This window comes from Panthera uncia, chromosome B1, assembly GCF_023721935.1.
Source record: "Panthera uncia isolate 11264 chromosome B1, Puncia_PCG_1.0, whole genome shotgun sequence".
Lineage (NCBI taxonomy): Eukaryota > Metazoa > Chordata > Mammalia > Carnivora > Felidae > Panthera > Panthera uncia.
The window spans coordinates 53,838,473-53,866,460 of record NC_064811.1 but is presented as its reverse complement, the minus strand read 5'-3'; the positions used below and the strand labels follow the sequence as shown (position 1 = coordinate 53,866,460).

Sequence of the window (27,988 nt, the reverse complement as noted above, 5' to 3'; positions counted from 1 at the left end):
AAAAAAAAAAAAACCCTTGGGAAAAAAAAAAAAAAAGAAATACCAAATTTTAACAAAATTATTTTCACCTTTCCTAAAATAATAATTAAATTAGGTTTTTAGGAAAGTAGGCAATGACTTAAGTTCCTAATCCAGATTTGAAAATTTGGTTGTTTTCTGAATATTGAGGTTAATCTATTGCTGTATAAGGGAACCAGTCTTTTTTTTTTTTTTTTTTTTTTTTTTAATGTTTATTTATTTTTGAGAGAGAGAGTGTGAACTGGGGAGGGGCAGAGAAAGAGGGGCAGAGGATCCAAAGAGGGCTGTGTACTAACAGCAGTGAGCTCAGTGTGGGGCTCAAACTCATGAACCACAAGATCATGACCTGAGCTAAAGTCACATGCTCAACTGACTGAACCACCTGGGTGCCCTGGGAATCAATCTTTTATAGATCATATCTTAAGAGGATAGGTTGACTTAACTCTACAAAATAGCCAACTTTCAAATAGAGTTTGTGAAGCTAATGAATAAAGACAAGTTATTCAAAAGCACAATACTAGTTGGAGAGAAAAATTATGTAGTGCTAGAAATAGCTTTACTAGAAATTTGTATAAACATCTAATTATACAGTTGACCCTTGAACAATGCAGAGGTTAGGGTTGCTGACCCACTTGTTAGTTGAAAATCCACTTAAAACTTTTGACTCCCCAAATATTTAATTACTAATAGCCTACTGTTGACCAGAAGCCTTACTGATAATGTAAACAATTGGTTAACATGTATTTTGTATGTTATGTGTATTATATACTGTATTCTTATAATAAAGTAAGCTAGAGAAAAGAAAATGTTAAGAAATTTATAAGGAAGAGAAAATACATTTTTGTTATTATGCTATATTTATTGCAAACAAATGTGAGTAAGTGGACCTGCACAGTTCAAACCCTTGTTCTGTGGTGAACTATATATAGCCTTTTGGTTCCAAGGAATGTAGACAGATCCATTTCTTTCAGAATTGAGAGACCTTCTTTAATGTGGTAAATTATACTGATTTTTGAAAGTTAAATCAACTTTTTAAGTTTTCTGGGATAAATTTGACTTGGTCATAATGTATTAACCTTTTTTGATTTGGTTTGCTAGTATTTGAGGCATTTGCATCTATGTTCATGAACACTATTGTCTTTTTCTTTTCTCAAAACATTCTTGTAGGGCTTTGGTTTCAGGGTTATGCTAGAGGTTTCATTTGTAGGTAGGATGTGACAAATTGCAATAGGCCACATTCCTGTTGCAACAACTAGTTAAAAAGAATGAAATGCAAACATCATATTTTTAGAGACATGGGAGCTGTGGAAAGAACAAAATCTAGATAAAATTCCAAAGAGAGAAGAATCTTGAGAAGATGAGTTGATGATTATTAGTCATTTTTTTCCCTGAGAGTATTAACTAATTTGGGGTAAAAGCTGAGGGTTTTAAGCTGGTCCATACAGAGTGTCTACCACGGGGAAGCACAGCTTTTTTCAGGTTCCTCTAACCCTTGTTATTAAGATTTCTTGTTTGTAGTTTCTGTTTCCTGCAAGTACCTTTTTGCTTACCTTCGTTGTTTCCTTTTATTTTAGAGCCTTTTGTCAGATGTCCAGTGAATCTTAGTGGTCTCCTTATATTTAAGAGTGGAAACTAAAATGGTGATTGCAAATTCTTGTTGTACAATAAAATTTGTACCTTGGTAGATTTTACTGTGGTATGATCTGAGCCATGTCATTGTGGATGTCCAGGTGTTAATATCTATAGGTTTTTGTTTTTTGGTTTTTTTTTAACTTGGTTTGGTAGGTTTTTCTAACAAATCTCTTCTGCTTGGGAGCTTGATTCCAATGACAAATGTTCTCAACCAGGTGTAGCAGAGGGAAGGCACAATTTGAATGCTTCTGCCTAAAATCTCTATTTTTACTATATTACTGTTACCTTCATCTGTGTCTGAGTCTATAGTCTCTCTGATTCTGAAACTCAAGAGTAAACATCTACTATGCCAGAGTTGGGAGAGGAAAGGCTCTGCAACTCTTGACTACTTCGTATACATACTTTTAACAACTTCACTGTTCGTAGGCCCAACTTGGAGCCTCTCTTAGAGTGGCCTTGCATCTCTAATAAATGATCTTATGGGTTAAACATAAATGTGTTTCCTTCTGCACTTTCTCCACTCTCTGGACTGATTAGTTGCTGCTGATTTGCTTTCTAGCTTAAACAAAGTTTGTTGACATCTCCCATCTACTCCCTTTTCTTTTCTCTACATACTTCTGGATTTATACATTTTATTTATTTTTTATTTTCTTAAAGAAATATATATTTTTTTAAATGTTTATTTTTGAGAGAGAGAGAGAGAGTGAGCGAGTAGGGGAGGAGCAGAGAGAGGGAGACAGAATCCTAAGCAAGCTCCATGTTGTCAGTGCAAAGCCCAGTGCAGGGCTCAGACTCATATGAGTCATGCGTGAGATCATGACCTGAGCTGAAACCAAGAGTTAGACCCTTAACTGACTGAGCCACCCTGGTGCCCTGGGTTTATACAGTTTAAAAAATCCTAATGAGGTTTCAAGAGGAACAGAGACTAGTGAGAGCTTGCTTGTCTTTCTTTATGTAATTGAGTTCTATAATGTATTCACTGAACAGTGCAGGACCTTCTTTACTTATATATCCCCCTATTGGTAGAGTTTTAGTTTGTTTCCATGTATTCATTATTACAGCAGTGTACACCTTTGTTCATGCCTCCTTGTGCACATGTTGTAAATCGAATTTCTCTAGGACATGCATATTTCAAATGAAATTGTTAAATATTGTCTATTTTTTCTGCAAAATGTTTACAAGTTTTGTTTCCTACATGCAGTGTATGAATGAGATTTTCCTTTTCTATATTTTTAAAATTTATGACTTGATATATTTCAAATGTACAAAAGACTATATGTATATAGGTATTAAAAATAATATAAATGAACACTTATGTACTTATCCTTAGTGTAAGACGTATCAATCAATACTTTTGCAGCATCAATGTTTCCCTTTCTAATCCTGTTCTTCTCCCTCTCCTCCCTGCACAAAGGTACCACTATCTTGAATTTTATGTTCATCATTCCCATCCTTTATTTTATAGTCAGACTTTTATGCTTCCCACTGGGTCTGCAGAAAGTGCACTTGTTCTTTCTAGCAGTGAAGTGCATATAGTCTTTCTGCCCAGGGAAGCCTTCTGAGGCTTAACCCGTTTTTATTGGGGGCTGATTATATTAGGTACCCTCTGCCAACCAACATCCTATACTTCCTGAAGGAAAAAAACAGGTGTTCATTATAAATCACATTTTTATACAGTCTAGGCAGGCTGGCATGGTAGGCACAACCTAATCAGCTGGTAATAGAGGAAATATTCGGAAAGCCAAATTCCCAGCTGCCAGTCAAGGGCCAGCCTTGTAAGCAAGTTCTTTAAATGATCAGGTGTCCTATGTTAACTCCTCTAGTGAGTGAATCTCTAAAATATAGTGTGTGTGTATATATATATATATATATATGCATGTGTGTGTATATATATACGTATATATGCATATGTGTATATACATATATATGTGTATATGTATATGTATATGTAAATATGTGTGTGTGTGTGTGTATATAGTTTAACATGCCTCTACTTTGAACTTTGTGTAAATGGGATTATAACCTACTTCTGTGGCTTGTTTTTTTGTGTTTTTTTTTGTTAACAATTATTTATTCCTGATTCTGTAATTTATGAATTTCACTATTGAATGTGTGATATTATATTATAGGTCTATATCATAATTTATCCAGTTTACTGTCAAGATAGGTTTTTGCTGTTCAGAGCAGCATTGTTTCTATGTTAGGATTTATGAAATTTCAACTTTATTAGATAATGCCAAATTGTTTTCTAAAGTAGTTATTCAAGTATATAACTCTACCAGCTGTTTTATTATTTTCCAATACTTTTTTTTTCCAATTTAAAAACAAATGTATTCAATTGCTAATACAATGGAGTAGATCTAATGTTGTATATCTTTTAGGCTCAGTGCCAGAAATCCCATCCAAAGTCAGTTCCAGTTTCTTCAAGGAAGAAAGAAGCCTCTAGGCAGTTCACTGTAGAACCAAGGGAAGTTGTCAACAGATCAGGTTGGTGGCATTCCCATGGGTGTTATTTGCTTAGACATATTTAAAAGGAAATGCTGAAGGTGTTACCTGTATTGGCTTGAGTGACGGGGTCATGGATTAGCCCAGGCAGAATGGTCAGTGTTTTTGTTTTTGTTTTTTTAAACATGAATGATAAGCTTTTTTTGATTACTTATTTCTTTATTTTAGTGATAGGAACATTGATTACTATGATCTGGTAAGAGACATTAAGAATTATTACAGGGACTATAGCTTTAAGAATTTTCAAATAGATTTGTCTTTTTTTTTTTTTTTCCTGAACAATTAATATTATCTCACACAGTTTCTGTGGGTCAACATTGAGAAGCAGCTTAGTTAGATGATTGTAGGTTGAAATCTCTCATTAGGTGGCAGTCAAGATGTTGGCCATGGTTGCAGTCATCAAAAGGCTTGACAGGGGCTATGGGTATGTTTCTAAGATGACTCACTCGTGGGCAGGAAGCCTTAATTCCTTCTCACATGGACCTTTCCATCGGCTTTTGAGCATCCTTTTTTTTTTTTTTTTTTTTTTTTTTTAATTAAAAGGGAGTTATAATTGACATATAACATATTAGCTTCAGGTACCCAACATGATTCAATATTTGTACATACATGGTCAGTGTTCTTTGTCTCTATTCTCCTTTTGTTCATTTTTCTTAATTATTTGTATGTGCTGCAACTTTTTTAAAAGTTTACTTTATTAATGCTTTTCAAATTAGAAGAGTCCTTCTTTTGAGGTAAGCCTCAAAGATTAAAAAAGTGCTACTGATTGTTACTGCCATCATCCTGCTGAGGTAACTTTGGAATGAAAACCTATGTAAATGTGTGTGTGTGCTTGCATGTGTGAGTGCATGTGCATGCATGCTTTCAGAAGAGGCTTTACGATTTTCTTTTACACCAGTTTTCTTTTACAGTATAGGCAAGTACCGTTTACCTGATCATTTACTGTTTTATTCTTTTTGCCATTTAGATAGTATTACGTGATCTCATTGTCACTTAGTGTCTATGTCTGTCATCACCACTGAATTTGAGCACTGTTTTTATATATTTACTGGCTATTTGAATTTCCTTTTATCTGAGTTGTCTATTCATATCCTTTGCCTATTAGTGTTTTCTTGTTTATGAGAGGTCTTTGAATTGAGTCTCTCTGTTTATCTGTAATTTGTGTGGCAGATATTTTTCCAAATGGTCCCTCGACAGTTGTATATTTTGTTTATAGTATCTTTAACCATATGATGAGTATGATTTTTGGAAAATGTTTATTTTTGAGAGAGAGAGAGAGCATGTGAGCAGGGAAAGGGACAGAGGATTTGAAGCAGGCTTTGTGCTGTCAGCTCAGAGCCTGATGCAGGGCTCAAACTCATGAACCATGAGATTGTGACCTGAGCTGAAGGCCCACACTTAACTGACTGAGCCACCCAGGTGCCCTGATGAGTACGATTTTTTATTTTAATTGTCAAATGTGTGATTTTTATGGCTTTTCTTGTTGTGGTATATGTAGTATCCTAGCTTTCATCTTAAGTTTTTATTTAAATTCCAATTAGCATACAGTGTAATACTAGTTTCAGGCGTACAATATAGTGATTCAATACTTCCATACAACACCAGGTGCTCATCACAAGTGCACTCCTTTTTTTTTTTTTAATTTTTTTTTTATTGTTTTATTTATTTTTAAGACCGAGAGAGACAGAGCATGAGCAGGGGAGGGGCAAACAGAGAGCAAGACACAGAATCGGAAGCAGGCTCCAGGCTCTGAGCTGTCAGCACAGAGCCTGACGCAGGGCTCGAACTCACAGACTGCGAGATCATGACCTGAGCCAAAGTCGGATGCTTAACTGACTGAGCCACCCACGCACCCTGCAAGTGCACTCCTTAACCCCCATCACCTCTTTCACCCATTCCCCCACCCACCACCTCCCTTCTGGAAACCATTGCTTTGTTGTTTATAGTTAAGAGTCTGCTGGGGCGACTAGGTGTCTCAGTTGGTTACGCCTCCAACTTTGGCTCAGGTCACAATCTCACGATTCTTGAGTTTGGGCCTTGTGTGGGGTTCTGTGCTGACAGTGTGGAGCCTGCTTGGATTCTCTGTCTCCCTGTCTCTCTCTGCCCCTCCTTCACACACACACTGTCTCTAAAATAAATAAATAAACATTAAAAAAAGTCTGTTTCTTGGTTTTTCCTCCCCCACCCCATTTCATTTGTTTCTTAAATTTCACATATGAGTGAAATCATATGGTATTTGTCTTTCTCTGACTGGTTTGTTTCACTTAGCATTATACCATCTAGATCTATACATTACCACATTTTGTTTTATTCATTTATCCATTGATGGACATTTGGGTGGTTTCCGCTTCTTGTCTGTTTTGAATAATGCTGCTGTGAATGTAAGTGTACAAATATCTCTTGTAGTATCTGCTTTCAGTTCTTTTGGATACATACCCAACAAAGGAATTATTGAGTCATACAGCAATAATATTTTTAATTTTTTGAGGAGCCACTAAACTTTTCTGTAGTGGCCGTATCATTTTACATTCCTACCAGCAGTGCATAAGGGTTCTGATTTCTCTACATCTTTTTTTTTTTTTTTTTTTTTTAATTTATTTTTGGGACAGAGAGAGACAGAGCATGAACGGGGGAGGGGCAGAGAGAGAGGGAGACACAGGATCGGAAACAGGCTCCAGGCTCCGAGCCATCAGCCCAGAGCCTGACGCGGGGCTCGAACTCACGGACCGCGAGATCGTGACCTGGCTGAAGTCGGACGCTTAACCGACTGCGCCACCCAGGCGCCCCTCTCTACATCTTCACCAACACGTTATTTTCTGTGCGTGTGTGTGTTTTGTACTAATAGCCATACTAATGGTGTGAAGTAGTATCTCATTGTGATTTTGACTTGTTCATCATTGTCACTAGGGAATTTTATTTTTTATTTATTTATTTATTTTTTTAAATTTTTTTTAACGTTTATTTATTTTTGAGACAGAGAGAGACAGAGCATGAACGGGGGAGGGTCAGAGAGAGGGAGACACAGAATCTGAAACAGGCTCCAGGCTCTGAGCTGTCAGCACAGAGCCCGACGCGGGGCTCGAACTCACGGACGGCGAGATCATGACCTGAGCCGAAGTCGGCCACTTAACCGACTGAGCCACCTAGGCGCCCCTCACTAGGGAATTTTAAATTAAAATAATAATTAGATACCACTACATACCTATAAGAATAGCTAAAATCTAAAAAAACTGGTTTTTTTTTGTAACTCAGTTCTTTGAGAGTTTTGGTCTTTTGTTCAGGAGAATTTATAACTAATTGTTAAGACATTTTTATGATGGATGCTTTAAAATTCTTATTAAATAGTTCCAGCATTTGATTCATTTTGTCCATATGTGTCCACTGATGATATTTTTCTTATTCAGGTTATGTTTTTCTGGGTTTTGTATAATGAGTCATTTTGATTATATTCTTGACATTTTGGTTATTATTTTAATAGACTCTTGATTGTATTTAAATCATTTCTTATATAGCACACAGTTGCCTTGTTTTGGTTTGTTGTGTAGGTTCTTGCCTACTTTTGGGGGTTTTATTTCTAGTGACAATTAAGTGTTAGAGTCCTAAGCAGTGGTGTTTTGGTCTGTTTGATTTTCTGATGCTGCTGAGATTCCAGGTCAGTTCTTGCTGGTGCTGTGTCAAGTGAATGGAAGGTGCTTTCCTTGGTACCCCATGTCCTCATTCATTCACGTCGGGGCTGGGGTCAGAAGCTGTTGGGATTGGATCTCCTTAAATTTGAGACAGGTGGAGGACAGGATGGGGGTGTAGGATTCTTTTATGTTTTTCCTGCCGTAGTTTAGACTGTCCATTGGTGCCCTTGTTGTGAAGCAAGACCTGGGGTGTACTAACTGTGGTTCAGAATGTCACCTTGCTCTGGGAAGCAGTGGTTGGGAAGGTAAAAGACTTTAGTATTCTGCAGCTCTTTGTGGATCATATAGCCTGCTATTCTTGATTGTTAACTGGAGACTAGGTTGGTCCAGGCACAGGGTTAGTCCAGTACTTTGCTCCTCTGCTATTGCTGTCCTATAGAACTTATGGAGTGGGGCCTGAGTCTTTGCTGCTCTGACACTGCCACTACAGAATGGAGTAGTTAGTGGCCCAAGTTGTGGAATGGGTGTTGGGGTTCCCCATTAGGTCTTTGTTGTGTTTCCTTTCTGCAAGTCTATTGGCCAGAGAATGTAGGCTATTTTTTCTCCTATGCCTACTGGTGGTTCTGGATCGCAGGAATCTCTAGAACCCAGTCTGGGGGTACACGGGAGATTAAAAGAAAACCCAAGGGATTCATCATATTGTCTTTGGTGGCTTAAGGCTTGAGGTTCCTAGCAAATACTCCTTTTCCCTTCCAGCTTTCAGAGTTCTCCTATTGTTTCATGGGTAATTACCAGGGAATTTAGAGGGAAAAGCAGGGAAAGCTGAGTATGCTGTCTTGTTCCGTAAATCTTCCAAAAGCCCTTTTTTGATTGTATTTAAAATTTTTAATATTTGCTTGTTAAGGATATAAATCAATATGAATACTCCCCAGCAGTTCTACTTTTTTTTGACATTTGGAGGCATACGGCTAAGAGAATAGAGTGTGTGTATAAATATATAAAGGTATGTGTATATATGTATGTATATGTATACAAATATTATGTATAAAGAATATATTTTATGTATATCTTTATATATGTACATATAATTTTTTATGTATCTCTATACATATCTGTTATGTCTCTATATGTGTATGTATATGTACAAATGTGGTCATTTAGCTGCCCTAGTTTACTGACTTATTTTTTTAAAGTTTATTTATTTATTTTGAGAGAGAGAGAGAGCATGAGCAAGTGGGGGAGGGGCAGAGAGAGAGTGAGAGAGAGAGAATCCCAAGCAGGCTCCACGATGTCTGCCCAGAGGCTGATGCAGGGCTGTATCCCACAAACCGTGAGATCATGACCTGAGCCAAAATCAAGAGTCAGACGTTTAACCAACTGAGCCACCCAGGCATCCCCACTAAATTTACTGACCTAAAGATCAAATGTCATAATTCTTTAAGATTACTTTATTATTTTAGCTGTGTATAGATTTATTCAAATCTTGAGTAAATTGACTTTCCATAGAATTGTGAATTTCTGTTGAGAATTTTTGTCATTTCAGAACTTCAGAGCATGGATCGAATACATCTTCACATTCATTAATTTCATAAATTAGAACTTTTAAAGCACTTGCATATTTTAATCATAGATCTTTGATTATAAACTTAATGAACTGCAAGTCTTTTGAAAACCCATTTCTAACTTGCTGAATTTTAAAAAGCACATTTGGCTCTAATATTATTATTTTTTGATATCTTTATATAATTTTCTTCTAGTTCAGGACCATGAAGTTCATCAGCAAATTTTGGCAACTGATGTTGGTTCTAAAAATACACCTGACTCAAGAAAAATGTCAAGTGAAAAACTAAAAGGTCATCACGGTGGAGTTGATGAAGAATTTTACTTATCTGTTGGTTCACCTTTCGTTCTTTTGGATGCAAAAACATGTGTATCTCAAAGTGCTGTCTCATCTATTGCCCAAAACAAAAAGACCTACACTTCTGAAAAGTCAGAAAATACATTGTCTTCAAGTACAGAGATTTCTCTTAAAACCAGAAAAAGGTGAATTTTTATTTACTTAAGTAATAGTCATCCTGTTTAAAAAATTTTTACCTTTTATATTAAAGAGTAAGTAATTTGGTCTTTTATGTATTTTATAGCAAGTATTGAGGAATATTAACATATTAGGAGAAGAGCATATATTTCAGTTTATATTTAATAATAGGAAAGCTTACAGTATATTTCAGAGAAGTTTGTGGGTAAACTTTTCTGTGGAAAAAAATTATTTTCTTCTAATGATAAATTTTCTATAACTCCTAAGAGTATTTTCTCTATGTTATTTGTAATTACAAGGATAGGTGTGTCTCAGGTCATTTCTAGGGTAACAAAGGATAAGTATTTTGAGGATAAGTTGTGGTAAACCCATGTCTATTTCTTGGGGTTTACATTTTGGCCTTCAAGAAGAAAAGTAGATCATTCAAAGTCCTTTGCTGTTGGGACCTTTGCAGTGAGTGTAACTAATATCTGTCTGGTGTCTTGTGTTATTCTTGGAGCCAAGAAGTTAAGTACATTCTAAGATTTTGCTATTCAAAATGTGGTCTACGGCTCAGTATCTAGAGCAATGCATTATCTGGAAACTTGTTAAAAATGCAGAATTTCAAACCCTCTCTAGTCCTGATGAATAAGAATCTACATTTTAAACTCTTCAGATGATTCAAAATTTTACTGTTTGAGAACTAGTGCTCTAAGCTATAGATTTTCTTGGCCTGTTCTCTTACTTTTTCCCATGGACTAATAAGGCATTTAATTTTCCTGGGCACTTGCCTTGTATATTTTAAGACGTTATAAATCAGCACTTACAGATTTTAAATAAACGTCTAGTAGAAAATTTTGTAAGCGGTCTGTATTCTTAACTGAAAGGTAATTCAGGAAAACTCCTAATTGAACAAATTTTGACAGTCTTCACCTTGCCGTCCTTTTACCTTTTAGGTTAAATTTTGAAGATAAAAATGTTTCAAAGAAAGTAGAAATACCAAATGAATTATCAGAAACAGAGGATAAAGTATCAGAAGAACCGCAAGAGAGGAAATCGTCAAGAACATCTCAGAAAAGAGTACAAGATTCAGAATATGAAGTTCAACCACAAACTAAAAAGAGTTTTTCAGCACTGTTTTTAGAAACTGTAAAAAGAAAAAGTGAATCCAGGTGAGTTATTAAGAAACTGTCCTTTGAGATGTTTGGTTTTATATTCTGTGAACAGTGTCATGGATTCTTAGTGCTATTTAACTAGAAGTTAATCTTAATTGGCACAAATTTTAATTGAAATTGTGCCCAACCTATAAGGAATATGTAGTTTCTTACCAGCAAATGACCTCCAAAACCATCATTTAATAAATACTAAGTTAACTGTGAAAGAAAATAAGTTTATTCAGCTTTCATTTCTTTTGCCCATTAGCTTGCTCTTTTTTCTTTTCTTTTCTTTTCTTTTCTTTTCTTTTCTTTTCTTTTCTTTTCTCTTTTCTTTGAGTTTATTTATTTATTAATTTATTTTGAGAGAGAGGGTGGGAATCCTCAACAGGCTCCACTCTGTCAGTGCAGAGCCCAGTGTGGGGCTCCATCCCATGAACTGTGAGATCATGATCTGAGTCTGGATCAACAGTCGGATGTTTAACCAACTGAGCAACCCAGGTGCCCCATATTAGCACTTTCTAGTTTGTATGATATCACAGAATGAAGACAGTATTTAGAAATAGAATTATGTCATGGTGTATTTCACTATTACAGGTTTTAAGTCTTTTTTCCTTTTCTTCTGCTTGTGTTAATAAATGTATAGTCCTAAAATAAATTTTAATCTGTTCTTGCCTATTTAAAAACCTTCAGAGGTTTTTAAGTGATTCTTAACTGTGATTCAGTGATTCTTAACTGTGGCTGCACAGTAGAGTTAACTAGAATTAATGGCAGCTAGGGTTGAGAACTACTGGCTTATATAAACTTCAGATTTACTAGCTGGTGTTTACGGCCTTTACTCTCCCTAGTTAACTCTTTTTGCCAGCTTGGTCATGCACATTTGCATTTGTCCCTGTATTGGCCTACCATTTTCCCTTGTCATGTGCCAGTCTCCTTTTCCTCTCCTGGTGACATCTGCTTCTTACTTCATGGATGGCTGTCTTCTTACTGTAACCTTATATGGCAGAAGGTGACAAGGGGGCTCTCTGAGGCTTGCTTCTTTTATGAGGGTATTACTTCCATTCATAAGTGTTCTGTTGTCATAAAGGCCCCACCCCCAAATACCATCCCAGTGGGGATTAGGTTTCAGTTTATGAATTTTGGAAGTATACAAATATTCAGTCTGAGCAGGTATCAATGTTGTGCCTAAGCATATCTTCAGTTTGAATGATCTTGATATTATGGAAGTCCCTTGAAGTGGAATAGAGGAGCAGATATAGAGAATTCTTACTGGCTGGTTTGGGAAATCTTAATTTTTAAGTTCTTAGCATTACTTCTATATATTATGAAAAATGAATAGATATTATGAGTTATATACAATAAAACAAATCAAATCTATAACAGATTGGCTATTTCTTTTTAACGTTTATTTATTTTTGAGACAGAGAGAAAGCATGAACGGGGGAGGGTCAGAGAGAAAGGGAGACCACAGAATCTGAAACAGGCTCCAGGCTTTGAGCTGTCAGCACAGAGCCCGATGCGGGGCTCGAATTCACGGACTGCGAGATCATGACCTGAACCGAAGTCGGATGCTTAACCAACTGAGCCACCCAGACTGGCGTACCCAATTGAGCTACCCAATAGCCACCCAGATTGCCTATTTCTTTAAGTGTTGAAAACTAATATTTCTATTTCTGTTTCATTCATTGTGGTCTTCTATTTATATTGACTTTGTTTTTCATTAGGTTTCTAAAATTTTCTAGTTACATAAACTTGCTAAAGCTCTACCTATTGGAAGATAGTATGTTTCTTAGTATATATATTTAGAAGATTTACGTTATTAGATTTATCACAGATTTGAGATTAGAGAAATAGAGAAGGCATTTTCATTTCATAATCTTTTTGTATATCTTATTAATGAAAAGACAGAAAAAACATAGTAATCTAATTCTTCCATTCTAGCTTTGCTTCTTTTATGTGTAAGAATGGTTAAGCATGCTTACTCAAGTGAAAAAGGCAGAAACAGGAGTGCATGTGCTAGCTTTGGAGTTTGGATGTTTACCCTAAGTTTTTATTTATGCATGTCTCACTTCAGTACCTGGTTTGCTTGAGGCTGTTGCTTTAAAAAGGAAGGAAATGCAAAAGAGTACCATCAGATTACTATTCCTTTGAATAATTCCTTCATTCTCCAGAAAGCTTTCTCAACTAATTGGAAAAGATGCTGTTTAATCCCAATTGTTTACCTTTCTAGATACATTACATTTATTTCTGTACCATGATTACAATGTTAAATTTGAAAATGTGTGAATTATTCAAACTTGGAGTGAATTTTTACATAATATAATTTAATGTAAAATTTACTAGTGTTTTCTTAGAGTATTAGATTTGAAGGAAATAATCTTGTTTTGGATGTGAAGAAATCTGGGCCCTAAGAGATCTGTATACATCTATACAAACATATAATTAGTATAACATTATATATAATAACAGCATGCATTTGGGACTGTCAGTCAGTGTATCTGAGCTATATTTAACACATTTCTGGGTTTCAACTTTTTGATATATATATATAATGAAACATTAAATTAGTTGATGTCTAGGCTCTCTTGAAGCTCTAAATTTTCTTTGATCTCATTAGTATTATAAATGAATATAATGGTATTATAGAAATGTAAAAGGAGAGGGATTTTCAAGGGTAAGGGAAAATTGAGATGTGAACTGTTCTTTAAAAGATACATAGATTTTATTCCTACACAGATTATTTTACTTTCTTCCAGAAAGCAAAGGTAAAAACTTTCTTTTTTGAGTTATTATTTATTGTAACATTCTGTTTTAGTCCTGTTGTTAGGCATATAGCAACTGCTCCACCTCATTCATCTCCTTCAAATGATCTAAAGTTGTTAGAGGATGAATTTATAATTGATGAATCAGAAAGAAGTTTTGCCAGTACATCTTGGATTACTATACCCAGAAGGGCGGGGCCTCTGAAACAATGCACAGTAACCCCTGCAGAGAACACTGCACTCCTTCAAAGTAAAAAGTCAAAAGAAAAACATCACAGTGTATCAACTGCAGATTTGACAAGTGACAAACGTTCTGGCAAAGCTCACCCAGTAGGGAGATCTCAGCCCTCTGAACAAAAAGGAGTGAATAAGGGTTGTGCTTTGTCAAATGAAATGGAAAATCATTGTAGATCTACAAACTATGAACTGTATTATGAGAATGCAGAGAAATCATCTGGAAACAGAAGGACTATAAGACAAAAACAGAGAAGAAAATTTAAGGCCAATGTACTTGAAGAACAGGTTGATACAGAACAATCTAAAGATAAAAATACAAATATGTCACATATCACCCAAGATAAGTTACAAAGAAATTCAGACAGAAATATGGAAGAGTGTGAAGATACGATAAATGTTGCCGTTTCCAAAAAACAGGTGCTGCCCGTAGGTAAGTGTTTTATATTAAGTATAACTATGAACATTATTCTACTGCTTTATGTTTTTATACTATTTCTATTTAGCTTTGGAAAGTAGGCAAAGTAAACCTAAATCTGTAGGCTCTTTTCTAGAATGTCTGTTTTACATATAATTCAATTCTGAGTCACTTGAGTTTTGTGTAGCTTCTAAGATGGTGCACATGTAAAGGAAGAAGTGAAGGGGAAAGGCCCGAAAATCAGGTGGTTACCAGAATGTGAATAAGACAGCATCATGTATTCTTAGAGGTTTACTAAAATATAAACTGGGGAAAAAAACCCAGGGTAGTATGGGAGTATTTCTTATAGGATAAAACATTATACTCTTTTATATCATTTTAGTATTCATCTATACTCATTTATCTAATATTCACTCAATTGCCAGACACTGCATTAGACACTGAAATTACAAAGATTAGTAAGACACAATTATTGCCATTAAAAAAAATCAATCCAGTAGTATCTGTAGACCAACAGGTATGCCTGTACATTCACAGGACAATAATGGAATCACACAGAACAGTTATCTAACTAATAGCTCAATAGGTCTTTTTATCTTGGATCACTATATTATTTATCATCCAAACTGGGACACTTGAGAATGAGAGGAATGTCAGGACAGGAAGCATAAACTGGGATTCTCTCAATCTGAAGTGTGGTTACTCTCGTTACATGGCTACCCATTTTATAGTGATTGAGGTATAATGATGGCACTGTCTTCTAGATCTATCTATTTTCTTTGTACCACTTTTTAAGTAATAGAAAAGATCGTCATTCTTATAGAATTTCTTTAGTTAATGGAATGGAAAGCACTTAACAAATGTATTAGACACTTTAGGTGTACATAACATAATTTAATCCTTCTTGACAATCCCATAAATTAGAAAATACTCATGGTTAAAATATGCTGGCTCAGGATCTGTCCCATCGTAGAGCCCATATTTTTTCAACACTATTAAGAAGTTTTGAAGTAAAAATGCTTTTGATGCTCAATTGGAAAAACTATTAACCAGAAAATTCTATTCAACAGAATTTTTTATGTACTTAGAGATTCTAGATGACTATACTGTATTGCTGATACAGAAGGGAGAAAGTATATTAATTTTTTTTTTTTTTAATGTTTACTTAGAGAGAGAGAGTGTGAGCAGGGGAGGGGCAGGGAGAGAGGGAGACACAGAATCTGAAGTAGGCTCCAGGCTCTGAGCTGTCAGCATAGAGCCTGATGTGGGGCTTGAACTCACAAATTATGAGATCATGACCTGAGCTGAAGTTGGAAGCTCAACTAACTCCCAGGCACCCCTGGGAGAAAGTATATTAAAGCACAGTATTTAAGCTAGTTGTTGTGAAAAGAAATTCCACTTTAATAATTACCTAATTATTTTAGCTTTCTTTTTGTGTAATCTATATCATAGACTTTATATTACCTGAAATAATAGTTTTGTCCATGTGTACCTTTGTGTACTTGAAAAATTCTGCTTAAAATAAAGGGGAAAAAAAGCTACCTTCTCTATTTTGTGGACCTCTTTTGTAAATGCCTGACATGTCCCAGGTGATTTTTGTTGGAATTATTTTTCCTTCCTTCCTTCTTTCCTTCCCTTCCTTCCTTCCTTCCTTCTTCCTCCCTCCCCCCCCCCCCCCCCCTTCTTCCCTTCCCCCTTTTTTTTTTTTTTTTTTTTTGTTCTTCCTTTACTTTCTCATTAGCAGCTGGCTATTTGAAGAAAATATAAAGAATCTCTGACTAAACCGAGATTATATTATAGGAATTTTTTTTTTCTTATTAGTCCCTTAAGTAGAATATGAATTCATAAAATTTGAAGGTACAAAATTTTTATTTATCCATAAGTTCTTAGGAAGAAACATTGTATCAAGAAAGTATACTTGAAGGAGACTCTAATTATGAGTGTTAAACATTTATTGAATGCAAAATTCTTCACGCTAATTTTCAGTTATATTAAATTCTTCCTTATCTAGATTGGTTAGTGAATATAATGTCTGATTAATTACCAATTAATTTTCTATCACTGTCATAACAAATTACCCCATACTTAGTGACTTAAAACAACATACATTTATTATAGTTCTTTGGGTTGGAAATCTGAAATTGATCTCACTGGACTAAAATCAATGTGTTGACAAGGTGTCTTTTGTTTCTGATAATTCTAGGAGAGAATCTGTATCCTTATCTTTTCCAGCCTCTTGAAGTTGCTTCTGTTCCTTGAATCATAGCTCCCTTCTTTCATCCTCAAAGCCAGCAATACCAGACTTCTCGCATTTCCAATTTTTTTTGTGTCTTCCATTGTCCCATCTTTCTGACCACTACTTCTAAGAACACATGTAAATAGATTGGGCCAGCCTAGATAATTCAGGATAATCTCCCTGTTTTAAGGTTTATAACCTTAATCATTTCCTCAAAGTCTCTTGCCATGTAAGGTAATATTTTCACAGATTTGTGGGTTGGGTGAGTACATCTTTGGGAGGCCATTATTCTGCCAACCATATCAGTTTTCAAAGACTAATAATATGAAGATAATTTAAGTCCAAAGATATTTTTACTCTGAAGATTTTTTTTTTTTTTTTTTTTTTTTAAATTCAAAAGGCACTTGACAGGGGCGCCTGGGTGGCTAAGTTGGTTAAGCGTCAGACTTCGGCTCAGGTCATGATCTCGTGGCTCGTGAGTTCAAGCTCCTCATCAGGCTCTCTGCTGACAGCTCAGAGTCTGGAGCCTGCTTTGGATTCTGTCTCCATCTCTCTCTGCCCCTTCCCTGCTCCTCGAACTCTGTCTCTCTCTCTCAAAAAGAAATAAGCATTAAAAAACAACAACAACAAAAAGGCACTTGACAGATTTGTAATGCCTAAACTGATGATTTATTTTGAGGCAGTGGACTTTTCCAGTTTTGATGTCTCTCAGGCTTCTTAAACTGAATGTGTTGGAAACTAAATTCTTCCAAACTTCTCCTTCTTTTGTTTTCCTGTCTTCATAAATGGGACCATAATAAATCTAATAGCTCAGAAAGGAAACTCGAATCATCTTTAACTTGTCTTTTCTTTACTTAGCAACCCGTATAAAGTTAATTAAGTCTTTTGACTTCTCCCTAAGTAGCTTTCATATCTGTTACTTCTCTCCATGCCTCTTGCTATTCTTTTTAGCCAAGTTAGAGTCATTTATTTCTTAGATTATTGTAGCAGTTTATGCACAAACCCTCTGGCTTAATACTCTCCAGATTCATCTCCTGGGTTGCTTTATAATGAATTTCTTTCAGTTCTGTGAACAAACTTCTGTCTCAACTGTGGGCCCTTTAGAAAAATTTTCCTAATTTTTCCAAGCTTTCCAAGTTTTGTGTTCAGTTAAAATACCACTTATTACTTGCCACCCTGGTATGTTCCTGTGTATGCTCCATTAGCGTCCTTTGTATTTTATCACACATGTAATTAGTTGCTGGATTTCCATCTTTCCTTCTGGCATTTAGACTGAAAGCTCCATGAGAACAGGAACTGTATCTGTCCTATTCCTAAAATATCCCTCAGATCTTAGCCTTAGCAGTTATCTCTATGGGTCTTTGGCATACATTTTTAATCAATGACAGAAATATTACTCTATTTTGGATGAATAATTTTGCTGTTCATTAAAACGTGTCCCACCTTCAGAACGATACTTCTTTATGTGTAAATATGCAAAATTTTCTACAGTAGTGGAAATTTATCGCTTGTGAGTCACCTCTTTTTCTGGCCATTGCCCTACTTAGGACATATATTTCCTCAGTTCTAAGTCAACTATCTTCACTTTACTGTCTGTTCACATATCAATTATATCTTCTTTATGTATTCTTGTTTATTAGTTTTCTAAATTGTTTGTCATTCAGTTTCTAATCTTCCCTGAACTGAAATTAGTTTCTGAAATAATCGGTTTGTTTTTGACTTTGTATGATATTCTTTTTCTGTATCACTGTCTGAATAAGTCTTCGGTGATAGCATTTTCCTCCTCAGATTCTTTTCCCTTTTTCCATTGTTCACACTGATTTTTTTTTTTAAGTCGATTCATGAACATGGGCAGTTATCTCTGAAATCATGAGCACCTCTCATTTATTAGAACAGTTCCTGAGAATACTTTTGATAAATGTAAGGGAAAGTGAAAAAGGGAAACATAGAAGAAAAGGAGTTAGAGAATGAAAAATGAGGGTGGACACATAGTAGGCCTGAAAGTGATGCTCACTGCTGAGGATTCTTGCCATTTTACAGATAATTCCTTAAACCACTTATTAGTGGTAACTATGTTTGCTTTTGTTTTTGTTTTGTTTTGAAAGCTTAGGAATGCAAATCTGGGAGGGGGGGAGGGTGGAAATCTTAAGCAGGTTCCTCCCCCAGCCTGGAACTTGACCTGGGCTGAAATCAAGAGTACTGACTGAGTCACCCAGTGCCCCTAGTGGCAACCATGTTGAAAGTTCTCTATTTTTGCTTTAGTGTTTTGTAAAACTGACCCTTTTATTATTTTCTATATCCACTCCCCAAAATACCTCCTTTATTGTCGAGTTTTTACTGTCTGTGGTGACCCTTCCAGTATCTCCCATTCTCATTACTTGGCAAGTATTGGTTGATTCTAATATTAAACACAGTATTGGTAAGGTATATTCTTTCCTTTTCATCAACTTTTTTGTGCCTGGTTCACATTATTAAGGCTACTATTTTTCTTTTACTCCTTTTATAAGCATAAATCATTCTCTTTATCTCAAATTCAGAACATTGCCAAATCCTGTAACTTATTCTCAAACTGGAATTGGAGAGTGATACCATTGTAAGGAATCTTGACATAATTTGGCTCGTTTTCTCTTCTCTCCACTCAATCCAGTTTAACTGGGAGAATGACTAAAACACGTAGAATAGTGCTTTTCAAACTTACATATGCATTTGAATTCCCTGAGGATTTTGTTAGCGTACTGATTCATAAGCTGATTTAATAGGTGCGAGGTGGGACCCAAGGTTCTGTATTTCTAAAGTCTCTCCCAGGTGATGCTGATACAACTGATCTATGAACCATACTTGGTGTATCAAAAACTTAGATTGTATCTAGAGTAGTTAATGCTGGGTAGCACTTTTGCCAGTTTCATTGCCTACTGTAACATTGGCTTCATCCTGAATTCATATTTCAAGTATATGTTAGTCATCAAGCAGTGTGAAAAGTTTCATTTAACTGACAGATCTTATTGAGAACATTTGACTTAAAAAAAAAAAAAAGGAGGTGAAAAGAAGCTCACTGGATAAATTTAAGATATTCCTATAATTGAGGTTTTTTGTTTTGTTTTGTTTTGTTTTGTTTTTTTACCTATTGTGATTTTCTGAAAACTCTTTGGTTCAATAGATTGTAAATTGTTTTAATGGTTTCCTTTAATTTAGGAAGCAAGAAAAATAGCACCAGTGTTCCTTATGCAGAGAATCAGAAAAAAGCTAAAGAATATAAAAAGAAGCAATTTTCCAGTGGGTCCAAGAAGAACAAACTTGTACCTGATGAGGTGACTTCAACTATTACAAGAAGTCGTAGAATTTCGAGGCGTCCATCTAATTGGTGGGTGGTAAAGTCAGAGCAGAGTAAGTATTTTATTTAAATTACGTTCATTGAGAGCTCCACAAAGTCATTCTATGAGAGACTTTGTTTTATACAACCATTTTCCACAGAAAAATCTTATGAGAACAAAGTTAAATTGGATCGTTAATAGAAATATTAAATCAGTTAAGTATGCAAATCTTCATTTGGACTCTATTCTATACTGTATTCTAGATATAGGGATATATCTAGAAAACAAACCCCTGTCTCATGGGACTTACATTCTAGTGGAGGAAGACCAGCAATATAGATGTATAATTCATGCAGTGATAGGTAATAAAGAAAAATTAAGCAGATAAAGGATAGAAATGGGAAGTAGTTGACAGAAGTAGGGGTGGATGAAAAGATAGAACAGAAGCAGTAAGAGTCCATTTTGATCTTTCAGAGCACATATCACAAATATGAAGAGGGGAGCCATACAAATAACTTGGTGTGGAACATTTCAGACCAAGGGAACAGTATTTGTAAAGGTTCTGATGGAGCTTACTTGACATCTTTGAAGAATTCAAGAAGGCCAGTATGGCTAAAAAAGAGTAAGCCAGGAGAGGTGAAGTCAGAGAGGCAGGCTGTGATAGAGAGTTTAGAAAAAGTGTATTGGGAAACTCCTGGAAGATTTTAAGCAATAAATTAAAATTTAAGTGACTTGATTGAGTCATCCTTTTTTTTTTTTTTTTAATTTTTAAGTTCATTTATTTTTTTGAGAGAGTGAGAGAACGAGCAGGGGAGGGGCAGAGAGAGAGAGAGGGAGAGAGAGATTCCGAAGCAGGCTCTGCACTGACCATGCACCTTGCTGCTCAGACTCATGAACTGTGAGATCATGACCTGAGCTGAAATCAAGAGTCAGATGCTTAACTGACTGAGCCACCCAGGTCCCCTGATTGAGTCATCTTGTAAAAGAATTACCCTTACTTCTGTAGAGAGGAAGCTAGGGCTCGGCAAAAATGGAAACATGAACACTAGTTAAGATATTGTTGGACAGAAGAGATGAAAAGTGGTTGGATTCATTATTAATGGAGTAGAGTAAGAGAGAACCAGGAGTCTAGCATGACTCAGTTTTGTTTTTTTTTTTTGCCTGAACAAATAGAATAATGGAACTCTACTGTTTAGTGAGATGAGGAAAAGTATGAGAGAAGCAGATTTGCGAAGGATATCAAGATTTGAGGTTGTGATAGATACATCGTAGAGATAGCCTGGTTAATGAGTTTAAAGTTAGGGGGAAGGATCTGGGAGGACATAAATAATTGGGGACTTATCAATATATAGGTGAATTTAAAACTTTAGGACTGCTTGAAATCTCCTACTGATAGACTGAACCTGGCAAAGAAAAATAAGCCAAGGATTAAGTTGGGAGACACCAGTGTTAGGAGTTGGGAAGGAATGGGAAGATCCATCAAAAGAAACTAAACATGTGCAGTTAGTAAGATTAAAGGAAAATGAAGAGAACTTAGGGTTATGGAAGCAAAGTGATGAAAGCATTTTAATTAAGGATTGAGTGATGAACTTTCTAAAATACTGCTAATGGTCTGAAGTAGTTGAGGTTTAAGAATTGACAGTATAATTTTGGGCCACATGGAGGCTGTTGGTCACTTTGATAAAAATGGTTTCTGTGGAATGATTGGATCAAAAGCCTGATTGGAGTGGTTTCAAGAGAGAGTTGGAAGGGAAGAAGGAGAGACAGTAAGATAAAGGAGCATAGCAGATATGGGGTTAAGAGAAGGTTTTTTGTTTTTTTGTTTTTTTAATTATAAGATATTACACATGTTTATCTGCTTATTTAAAATAACCCCATAGAATGTAGAAAAGGAGAACCCTCTTCACTGTTGATGGGAATGCAAACCAGTGCGGCCACTGTGGAAAATAGCATGGAGGTTTCTCAAAAAGTTAAAAATAGATATAATATAGCAATTGCACTACTAGGTATTCACCCAAAAAATATAGAAATACTAACTCAAAGGGTACATGCACCCCAGTGTTTATAGCAACATTATCTACAATAGCCAAATTATGGAAACGGCCCAAGTGTCCATCAACTGATGAATGGTTAAAGAAGATTCACACACACACACACACACACACACACACACACACAAGCAATATTACAGAGCCATAAAAAAATGAAATCCTGCCATTTGCAACGACATGGATGGAGCTAGAGAGTATTACGCTAAGCAAAATAAGTCAGTCAGAGAAAGATAAATACCGTATGATTTCACTTATATGTGAAATTTAAGAAACAAAACAAATGAACAAAGGGGAAGAGGGGGGTGCAAACCAAGAAACAGACTCTTAATTATAGAAAACAAACTGATGGTTACCAGAAGGGAGGTGAGTGGGGGGATGGGTGAAATAGATGATGGGAATTAAGGAGTGCACCTGTCCTGATGAACAGTATGGAAGTGTTGTATACCTGAAATGTTAACTAACTGGAATATAAATAAAACTTTAAAATGACTCCTGAATACAAAAAATAAAAAAATTAAAAAAAATAAAATGACCTCATAGAAAGGTAGAGAATAAATCTAGATCACAGTCCTTGAGTAGGCAAGGACAGGACTGTGATCTAGTATACAGATGGAAGTAGTTTGGTAGAATTGAGGGTGGAAAGATAAAGATCTACTTTTCTATTGTTTTTCCTCCATGAAAATAGTAAGCAAGAACATCAGGTGAAAGTGAAGTGAGAGAAGTGATAGTAGACGTTTGAAGTTTCCTTAACATCAGAAGGATACAAAGGAAAATCAGAAAAAAAGTACATGGGCAAAGTCTGAAGCAGCCCTCTCCCAATGGATTCTTACCAGAGGCACATAGTTCCTCCAGCAATGAATATTTGCGACAGATGTATAAAATGTTGTCTACTAGGGAAGCTCATTAGGGATTAATGCTCAAGATCTTTACTGGAGGTAGTCACCTAGGCACTCTGCCTAGCAAGTACTAAAATTCGACTCCCTGAAGGAAAGCAAGTATTTGACATAAACTGTATTTTTTGCACAAGCAGTTTAGGCACACTAAACTACATTTGTCAGTTAAGAAATGATGGGAACCCTCCCAAAATTGAAGTTCCCACATGCTAGGCTAGGCAAGAGCTAACTTTGCAAGCAGGTCTTTCTAAGGATAACATTCTTAGGTCTGCAGTGCTATCTCTTTTCTGTACAGGGTGAAACATTTATTGTTTTGGAAACATTTTTGATTTTTTGTAAGGGAGGTGATCATGAAAAGATGGTAGATGATAAGGTAACATTTAATGGATACTGTTGACTCTGGTATTGAGATCAACAAGTGAGAGACTAGACAAATGTGGCACTCCATCTGGGGCCTTGTTGCTATGAATTTTTGAGTCATTGGGATCCTTGATTATAGCAGAAAAATATTCTGTTGCAGCCTTCCTTGGATTTTGGATTTAGATCTCAGTTTAAATGATTATTTCTCTACTTTGGCTAAGTTATTTTGTTCAGTTTCTTACTCTGTAACATGATTACAAACACATCTACCTCATTATAAGGATTTAGTGACATGTAGTTAGTATATAAAATGTTATCTCCTCCTGATACTACTTTGAGGAACTCACCTTTCTGCCCCAAGTGCCTGAAACTGTACTATGGCAGATGAGTGTGTAAATACATGAGAAAATGAAAATCTTACAAAGCTTGTATAAGTGTTTTAGAACTCTGAAACTTATCAAAAAAGACTTGTGTAGCAGCTTTGAAAAGGTGTTGAATTTCTGATTGAGTAGGGAGCCACAAAAAAGAGGAATACTTAGGGGCGTCTGAGTGGCTCAGTCAGTTAAGCCGCCGACTTCGGCTCAGGTCATGATCTCACAGTCCGTGGGTTCGAGCCCCGCGTCGGGCTCTGTGCTGACAGCTCGGAGACTGGAGCCTGCTTCAAATTCTGTGCCTCCCTCTCTCTCTGACCCTCCCTCATTCATGCTCTGTTTCTCTCTGTCTCAAAAATAAATAAACATTAAAAAAAAATTAAAAAAAAAAAAAGAGGAATACTTGTAGATCTCATAGTTCAAACAGTCCTTCATCTGGTAGGAAAAGAAAGTCTGAAGCTCAATAAAGCAATATGACTTGCACCTAAGGTCATAGACCTGTGTGCTAGAACTGGAAAAAAATAGAACCCAGGTTTCCTGACTCTTGATCCATTGCTTATTTCCCTATCAAGCAACCAAGCTGCCGATAGTGGATGTGTGGCCGTACTGCTTTTTCGTGTATGTTGAGACAAATTTATTGAGTGCCCACTGTGAGGCAGGAATGGTGTAAGGTAGAACCAGTACTAGAGTGAGTCAAGTGAGTAATATACAATGAGAAATTCGAGGAGGCGTTTGGTCTCTAGATTGTGTGTGTTCACATTCAGTACTTGCATGACTCTGAGAGTGAGAACCTTCTTCAATTTTTTAATTTTATGATGAGAAAAAAAAACTTTATGATAACTTTTAAGATCTACTTGTTGGTATTTATTTTGCAGTGTATACATATATAAAACTATCACATTGCGCACCCTGAACTTATACAATGTTAATGTCAATTATATCTCAGTAGGACTGGGGAAAAAATTGCTTCACCACTGTCCTGACCCTGATGTTAGGCATTGGAAATGTAGAGATAGGTAAAAGAGCAAACTTGGTCTCAAGGAATTGCCAGTCTGCTGGAAGAGAAAGATAAGTAAATAAATAGATGGATGATAAATGTTATCAGAGGGTTGAGAGAGAGAGCTACCTAATTTAAGCATGGGAATTTGGGACAGCTTCCTGAAGAATGAATTAGGAATTAGTTAAGTAACTGGGTGGGGTGAGGAGGATGGATGGAATGTTTCAAGCAGAGTAGCATGTGCAGAGATCTGGAGCTGAAAGTGTGACCTTTTAAAGATTATTTTAGCAGAGTTATATGGAAGGCTTGTTAAAATACAGAGTATTGGGCCCTACTCTGAGTTTCTGATTTAGTGGGTCTGAAGTGAGGCCTGAGAATTTGCATTTCAAACAGACTCTTAAGTGATGCTGATCCTGCTGGTCTGGGACCAACCCTTTAAGAACCAGTGCTTTGGAGAAATGCAAATAGTTCAGTATTGCTGGCTGCTTTTTTTTTTTTTTTTTTTTTTTTTTTTGTCAGTTTGTTTATTTGGAGGATAGAATTTTGATTAATGAAATAAGTACTCTACATGTAGAAATAAATTATTGAAAATATTTGGACGTAATCCTTAAGTTACAGATTATCACTAAAAGACTTTAGCAAGGTTGTAATGACCCAGCTTGTGTTTTCCTAAGATGATTCTTGAAACGGTGTGAAGAATGGATTGAAGAACGGCAAGGCTAGAGAAAGGGAAACTAATTAAGAGGCTCCTTTGATAATCCAGATAAGATGCCAGTCCCTGCTAATGACAGGCAGGAGAGCTTGAGAGAAGTGGATTTGAGTGGTATTAAGAGTGTAGAAATGACAGGATAAGGGGACTGATTGCAGATAGAGACAGGAGTCTTGGCTGACTGAGATTTCTGATGTAGGTATTTGAGCAAATAGTTGTGCTTTTTGTTAAGAAAGGAACTAAAACCAGAGGGGCAGATTTAAAGGAGAGTGATAGGTGAATATTATGATACCAGCATCTACGTAGTAATTACAGTTAAGAGTACAAGGGCCCCTCAAAGTAGGTACATAAGAGTGAGAAGCTGAAGCTGGAACCGTGGGAAATACCAGGATCTTAAGGATGGCCACAAGAGTAGTGGGCAGAGACAGGGTGGTTTTGGAAGCTTGTGATAAATTTGGTACCTATGTCTAAAAATTGAAAAGCTGCATAGTTTATGAATTTAATTTGAAAATAAATATAGCCTACGAGATTGGTGTATGTGTGTATGTGTTTACATGAAAATATATATAATGTTGGTATTTCAGTGAACCAGATAATTTGGATAAACATTATGCTAACTTTAGGTTATCATTGAATCCTTCAGGTCTTGTTTATAGCAATTCTTCAAGAAGAAATGAATTGTCAGTGTGTCACAACAGTAGACAAACACCTGTTGAAAAACCAAACCAGTCATCTAAGAATATTGGGGACAAAACTATTCCATTTAAAGGGCAGAAGAGAACTACTTCAGGCAGCTCAAGAACACAGGAGTTTTTAACTGCTAAAGATTCTAGAAGAATTATTGACCCTGATAAAATTTCTGGTTCTTCCCAGAATGAGTCATTGAAAAGTGATGAGGAAGACCTGGTTAAGAAGAAAAATCATGATCATTCTGGGTATGTCTATTATGTATACAATATAGTTATTTTTGCTGTTTAGCATTTAATAGTTTGTGTCATTTAATCATTTGTGGAGAAACAGTATTAGCGTAAAGGGCTCTGCAGTCTGACAGACATGGTTGTAAATTCATGCTCAGCCATTAGCTGGTGATGCCCTAGGGCAACATAGTACTCTTGAATTTTTTTCCTCATTTTAAAATGGGGAATAATATATATAGTACATAGGATGTGACTAATATATATAATAAGAGTAAGTATTATTGTCATTGAAGAGTTGCTTCTTTTTTGGAGCACCCGGGTGGCTCAGTCGGTTGAGCGACTGACTCTTCAGTTCGGCTTGGGTCATGATCCCAGGGTTGTGGGATGGAGCTCCGAACCAGGCTCAGCACTGGGTGTGGAACCTGCTTAAGATTCTTTTTTTCTCCGTCAGCTCCTCCTCCATAAACTCTCGTAAATAAAAAAAAAAATTTTTTTAATTAAAAAAGTTGATTCCTTTTTAAAAAAAATACAGTGGTAAAAACATAAATTTTACCATTTTGGTCATTTTTTAAAATTTTTTTATCTTTTAATTTTTATCTTTTAATCTTATTATTAACGTATAGTTTGATTTGCTTCCTTCTGAGTGAAGTTAATGTGATTTCAATAATTAGGAATATATCTTAATACTTCTCCCCCTAAGGTGATAATAGTTAAGGTACTTTTGAGTGCTTATTATGTGTCAACTATTTGCTAGGAGCTTTTCAATGAATTTTCATCAGTCCCTGACAACCTAGTGAGTTAGGTATTGTTCTTGCATATTTTTACTTCTTAACATAGCATTTATTCTTTCATTTACTCAACAAATAATGCATATTACATGTGAGAAACTGCAGGGTGCTAGGGGTGTACAGAAATAAATCATTAGAGTGCCTTAAAAATAGCAGTGTATGTAACCAGTAAGGAAATCAAATTAGTAATCAAAAATCTCCCAAAAAACAAGAGTCCAGGGCCGGATGACTGTACAGGGGAATTCTACCATACATTTAAGGAAGAGTTAACACCTATTCTCTTGAAGCTGTTCATAATGGGGTATATCTCTGGATTTCGTTGCATTTTCCTAATTATTAGTGAAATTAAATAGTTAAATGTCTTTTCATTTGTTTCATGCTCATTTTTATTTTTTCTTAGAAAAAAAATTTAATTTATCTATTTTGAGAGAGATAGTACAAGTGAGGGGTGAGGGGCAGTGAGAGAGAGAAAGAGAGAGAATCCCAAGCAGGCTTCATGGCTGCTGACGCAGAGCCCTGCATGGAGCTTGAACTCACGAAACTGTGAGATCGTGACCTGAGCCGAAACCAAGAGTTGGATGCTTAACCATCTGAGCCACCCAGGCCCCCCCTTGCTCATGTTTAAATAGATTGTCTCTTTGTAAATTGATTGGCCAATTTTATATTTTTTTAGAATTGATTTTTAGGAACTCTTTATCTATTTTGGCTTTTAATCCTTAATGGGTCACATGTATTCGTGTCTTTCATACAGAAGACATAATTTTAATGTATGATTAACCCTAGAGCATCATGGGAGTTAGGGGCACTGACCCCTGCACAGCCAGAAATTTGCTTGTAACTTTTGACTTCTCCAAAGCTTAACTACTAATAACTTATTGTTGACTGGAAACGTTACTAGTAGCATAAACAGTTGATTAACACATATTTTGTTTTTTACATATATTGCATGCTATATTCTTAACAATAGAATAAATTAGAGAAAAGAAATTGTT

General features: G+C 35.8%; 1 protein-coding gene across 4 annotated transcripts in view; it reads left to right on the top strand.

The window, feature by feature from the left end:
* The window catches only part of CENPC (centromere protein C), an 81,435-nt gene that overhangs the window by 10,846 nt on the left and 42,601 nt on the right, over window positions 1–27,988 (top strand). For all 4 annotated transcript variants that reach the window (XM_049630550.1, XM_049630551.1, XM_049630549.1 and 1 more), the window contains exons 5-10: window positions 4,032–4,137; window positions 9,539–9,824; window positions 10,752–10,967; window positions 13,765–14,378; window positions 19,792–19,983; window positions 25,935–26,226. In XM_049630550.1, the coding sequence (XP_049486507.1) occupies window positions 4,032–4,137; window positions 9,539–9,824; window positions 10,752–10,967; window positions 13,765–14,378; window positions 19,792–19,983; window positions 25,935–26,226 (1,706 nt within the window). The remainder of the gene's footprint in view (window positions 1–4,031; window positions 4,138–9,538; window positions 9,825–10,751; window positions 10,968–13,764; window positions 14,379–19,791; window positions 19,984–25,934; window positions 26,227–27,988) is intronic.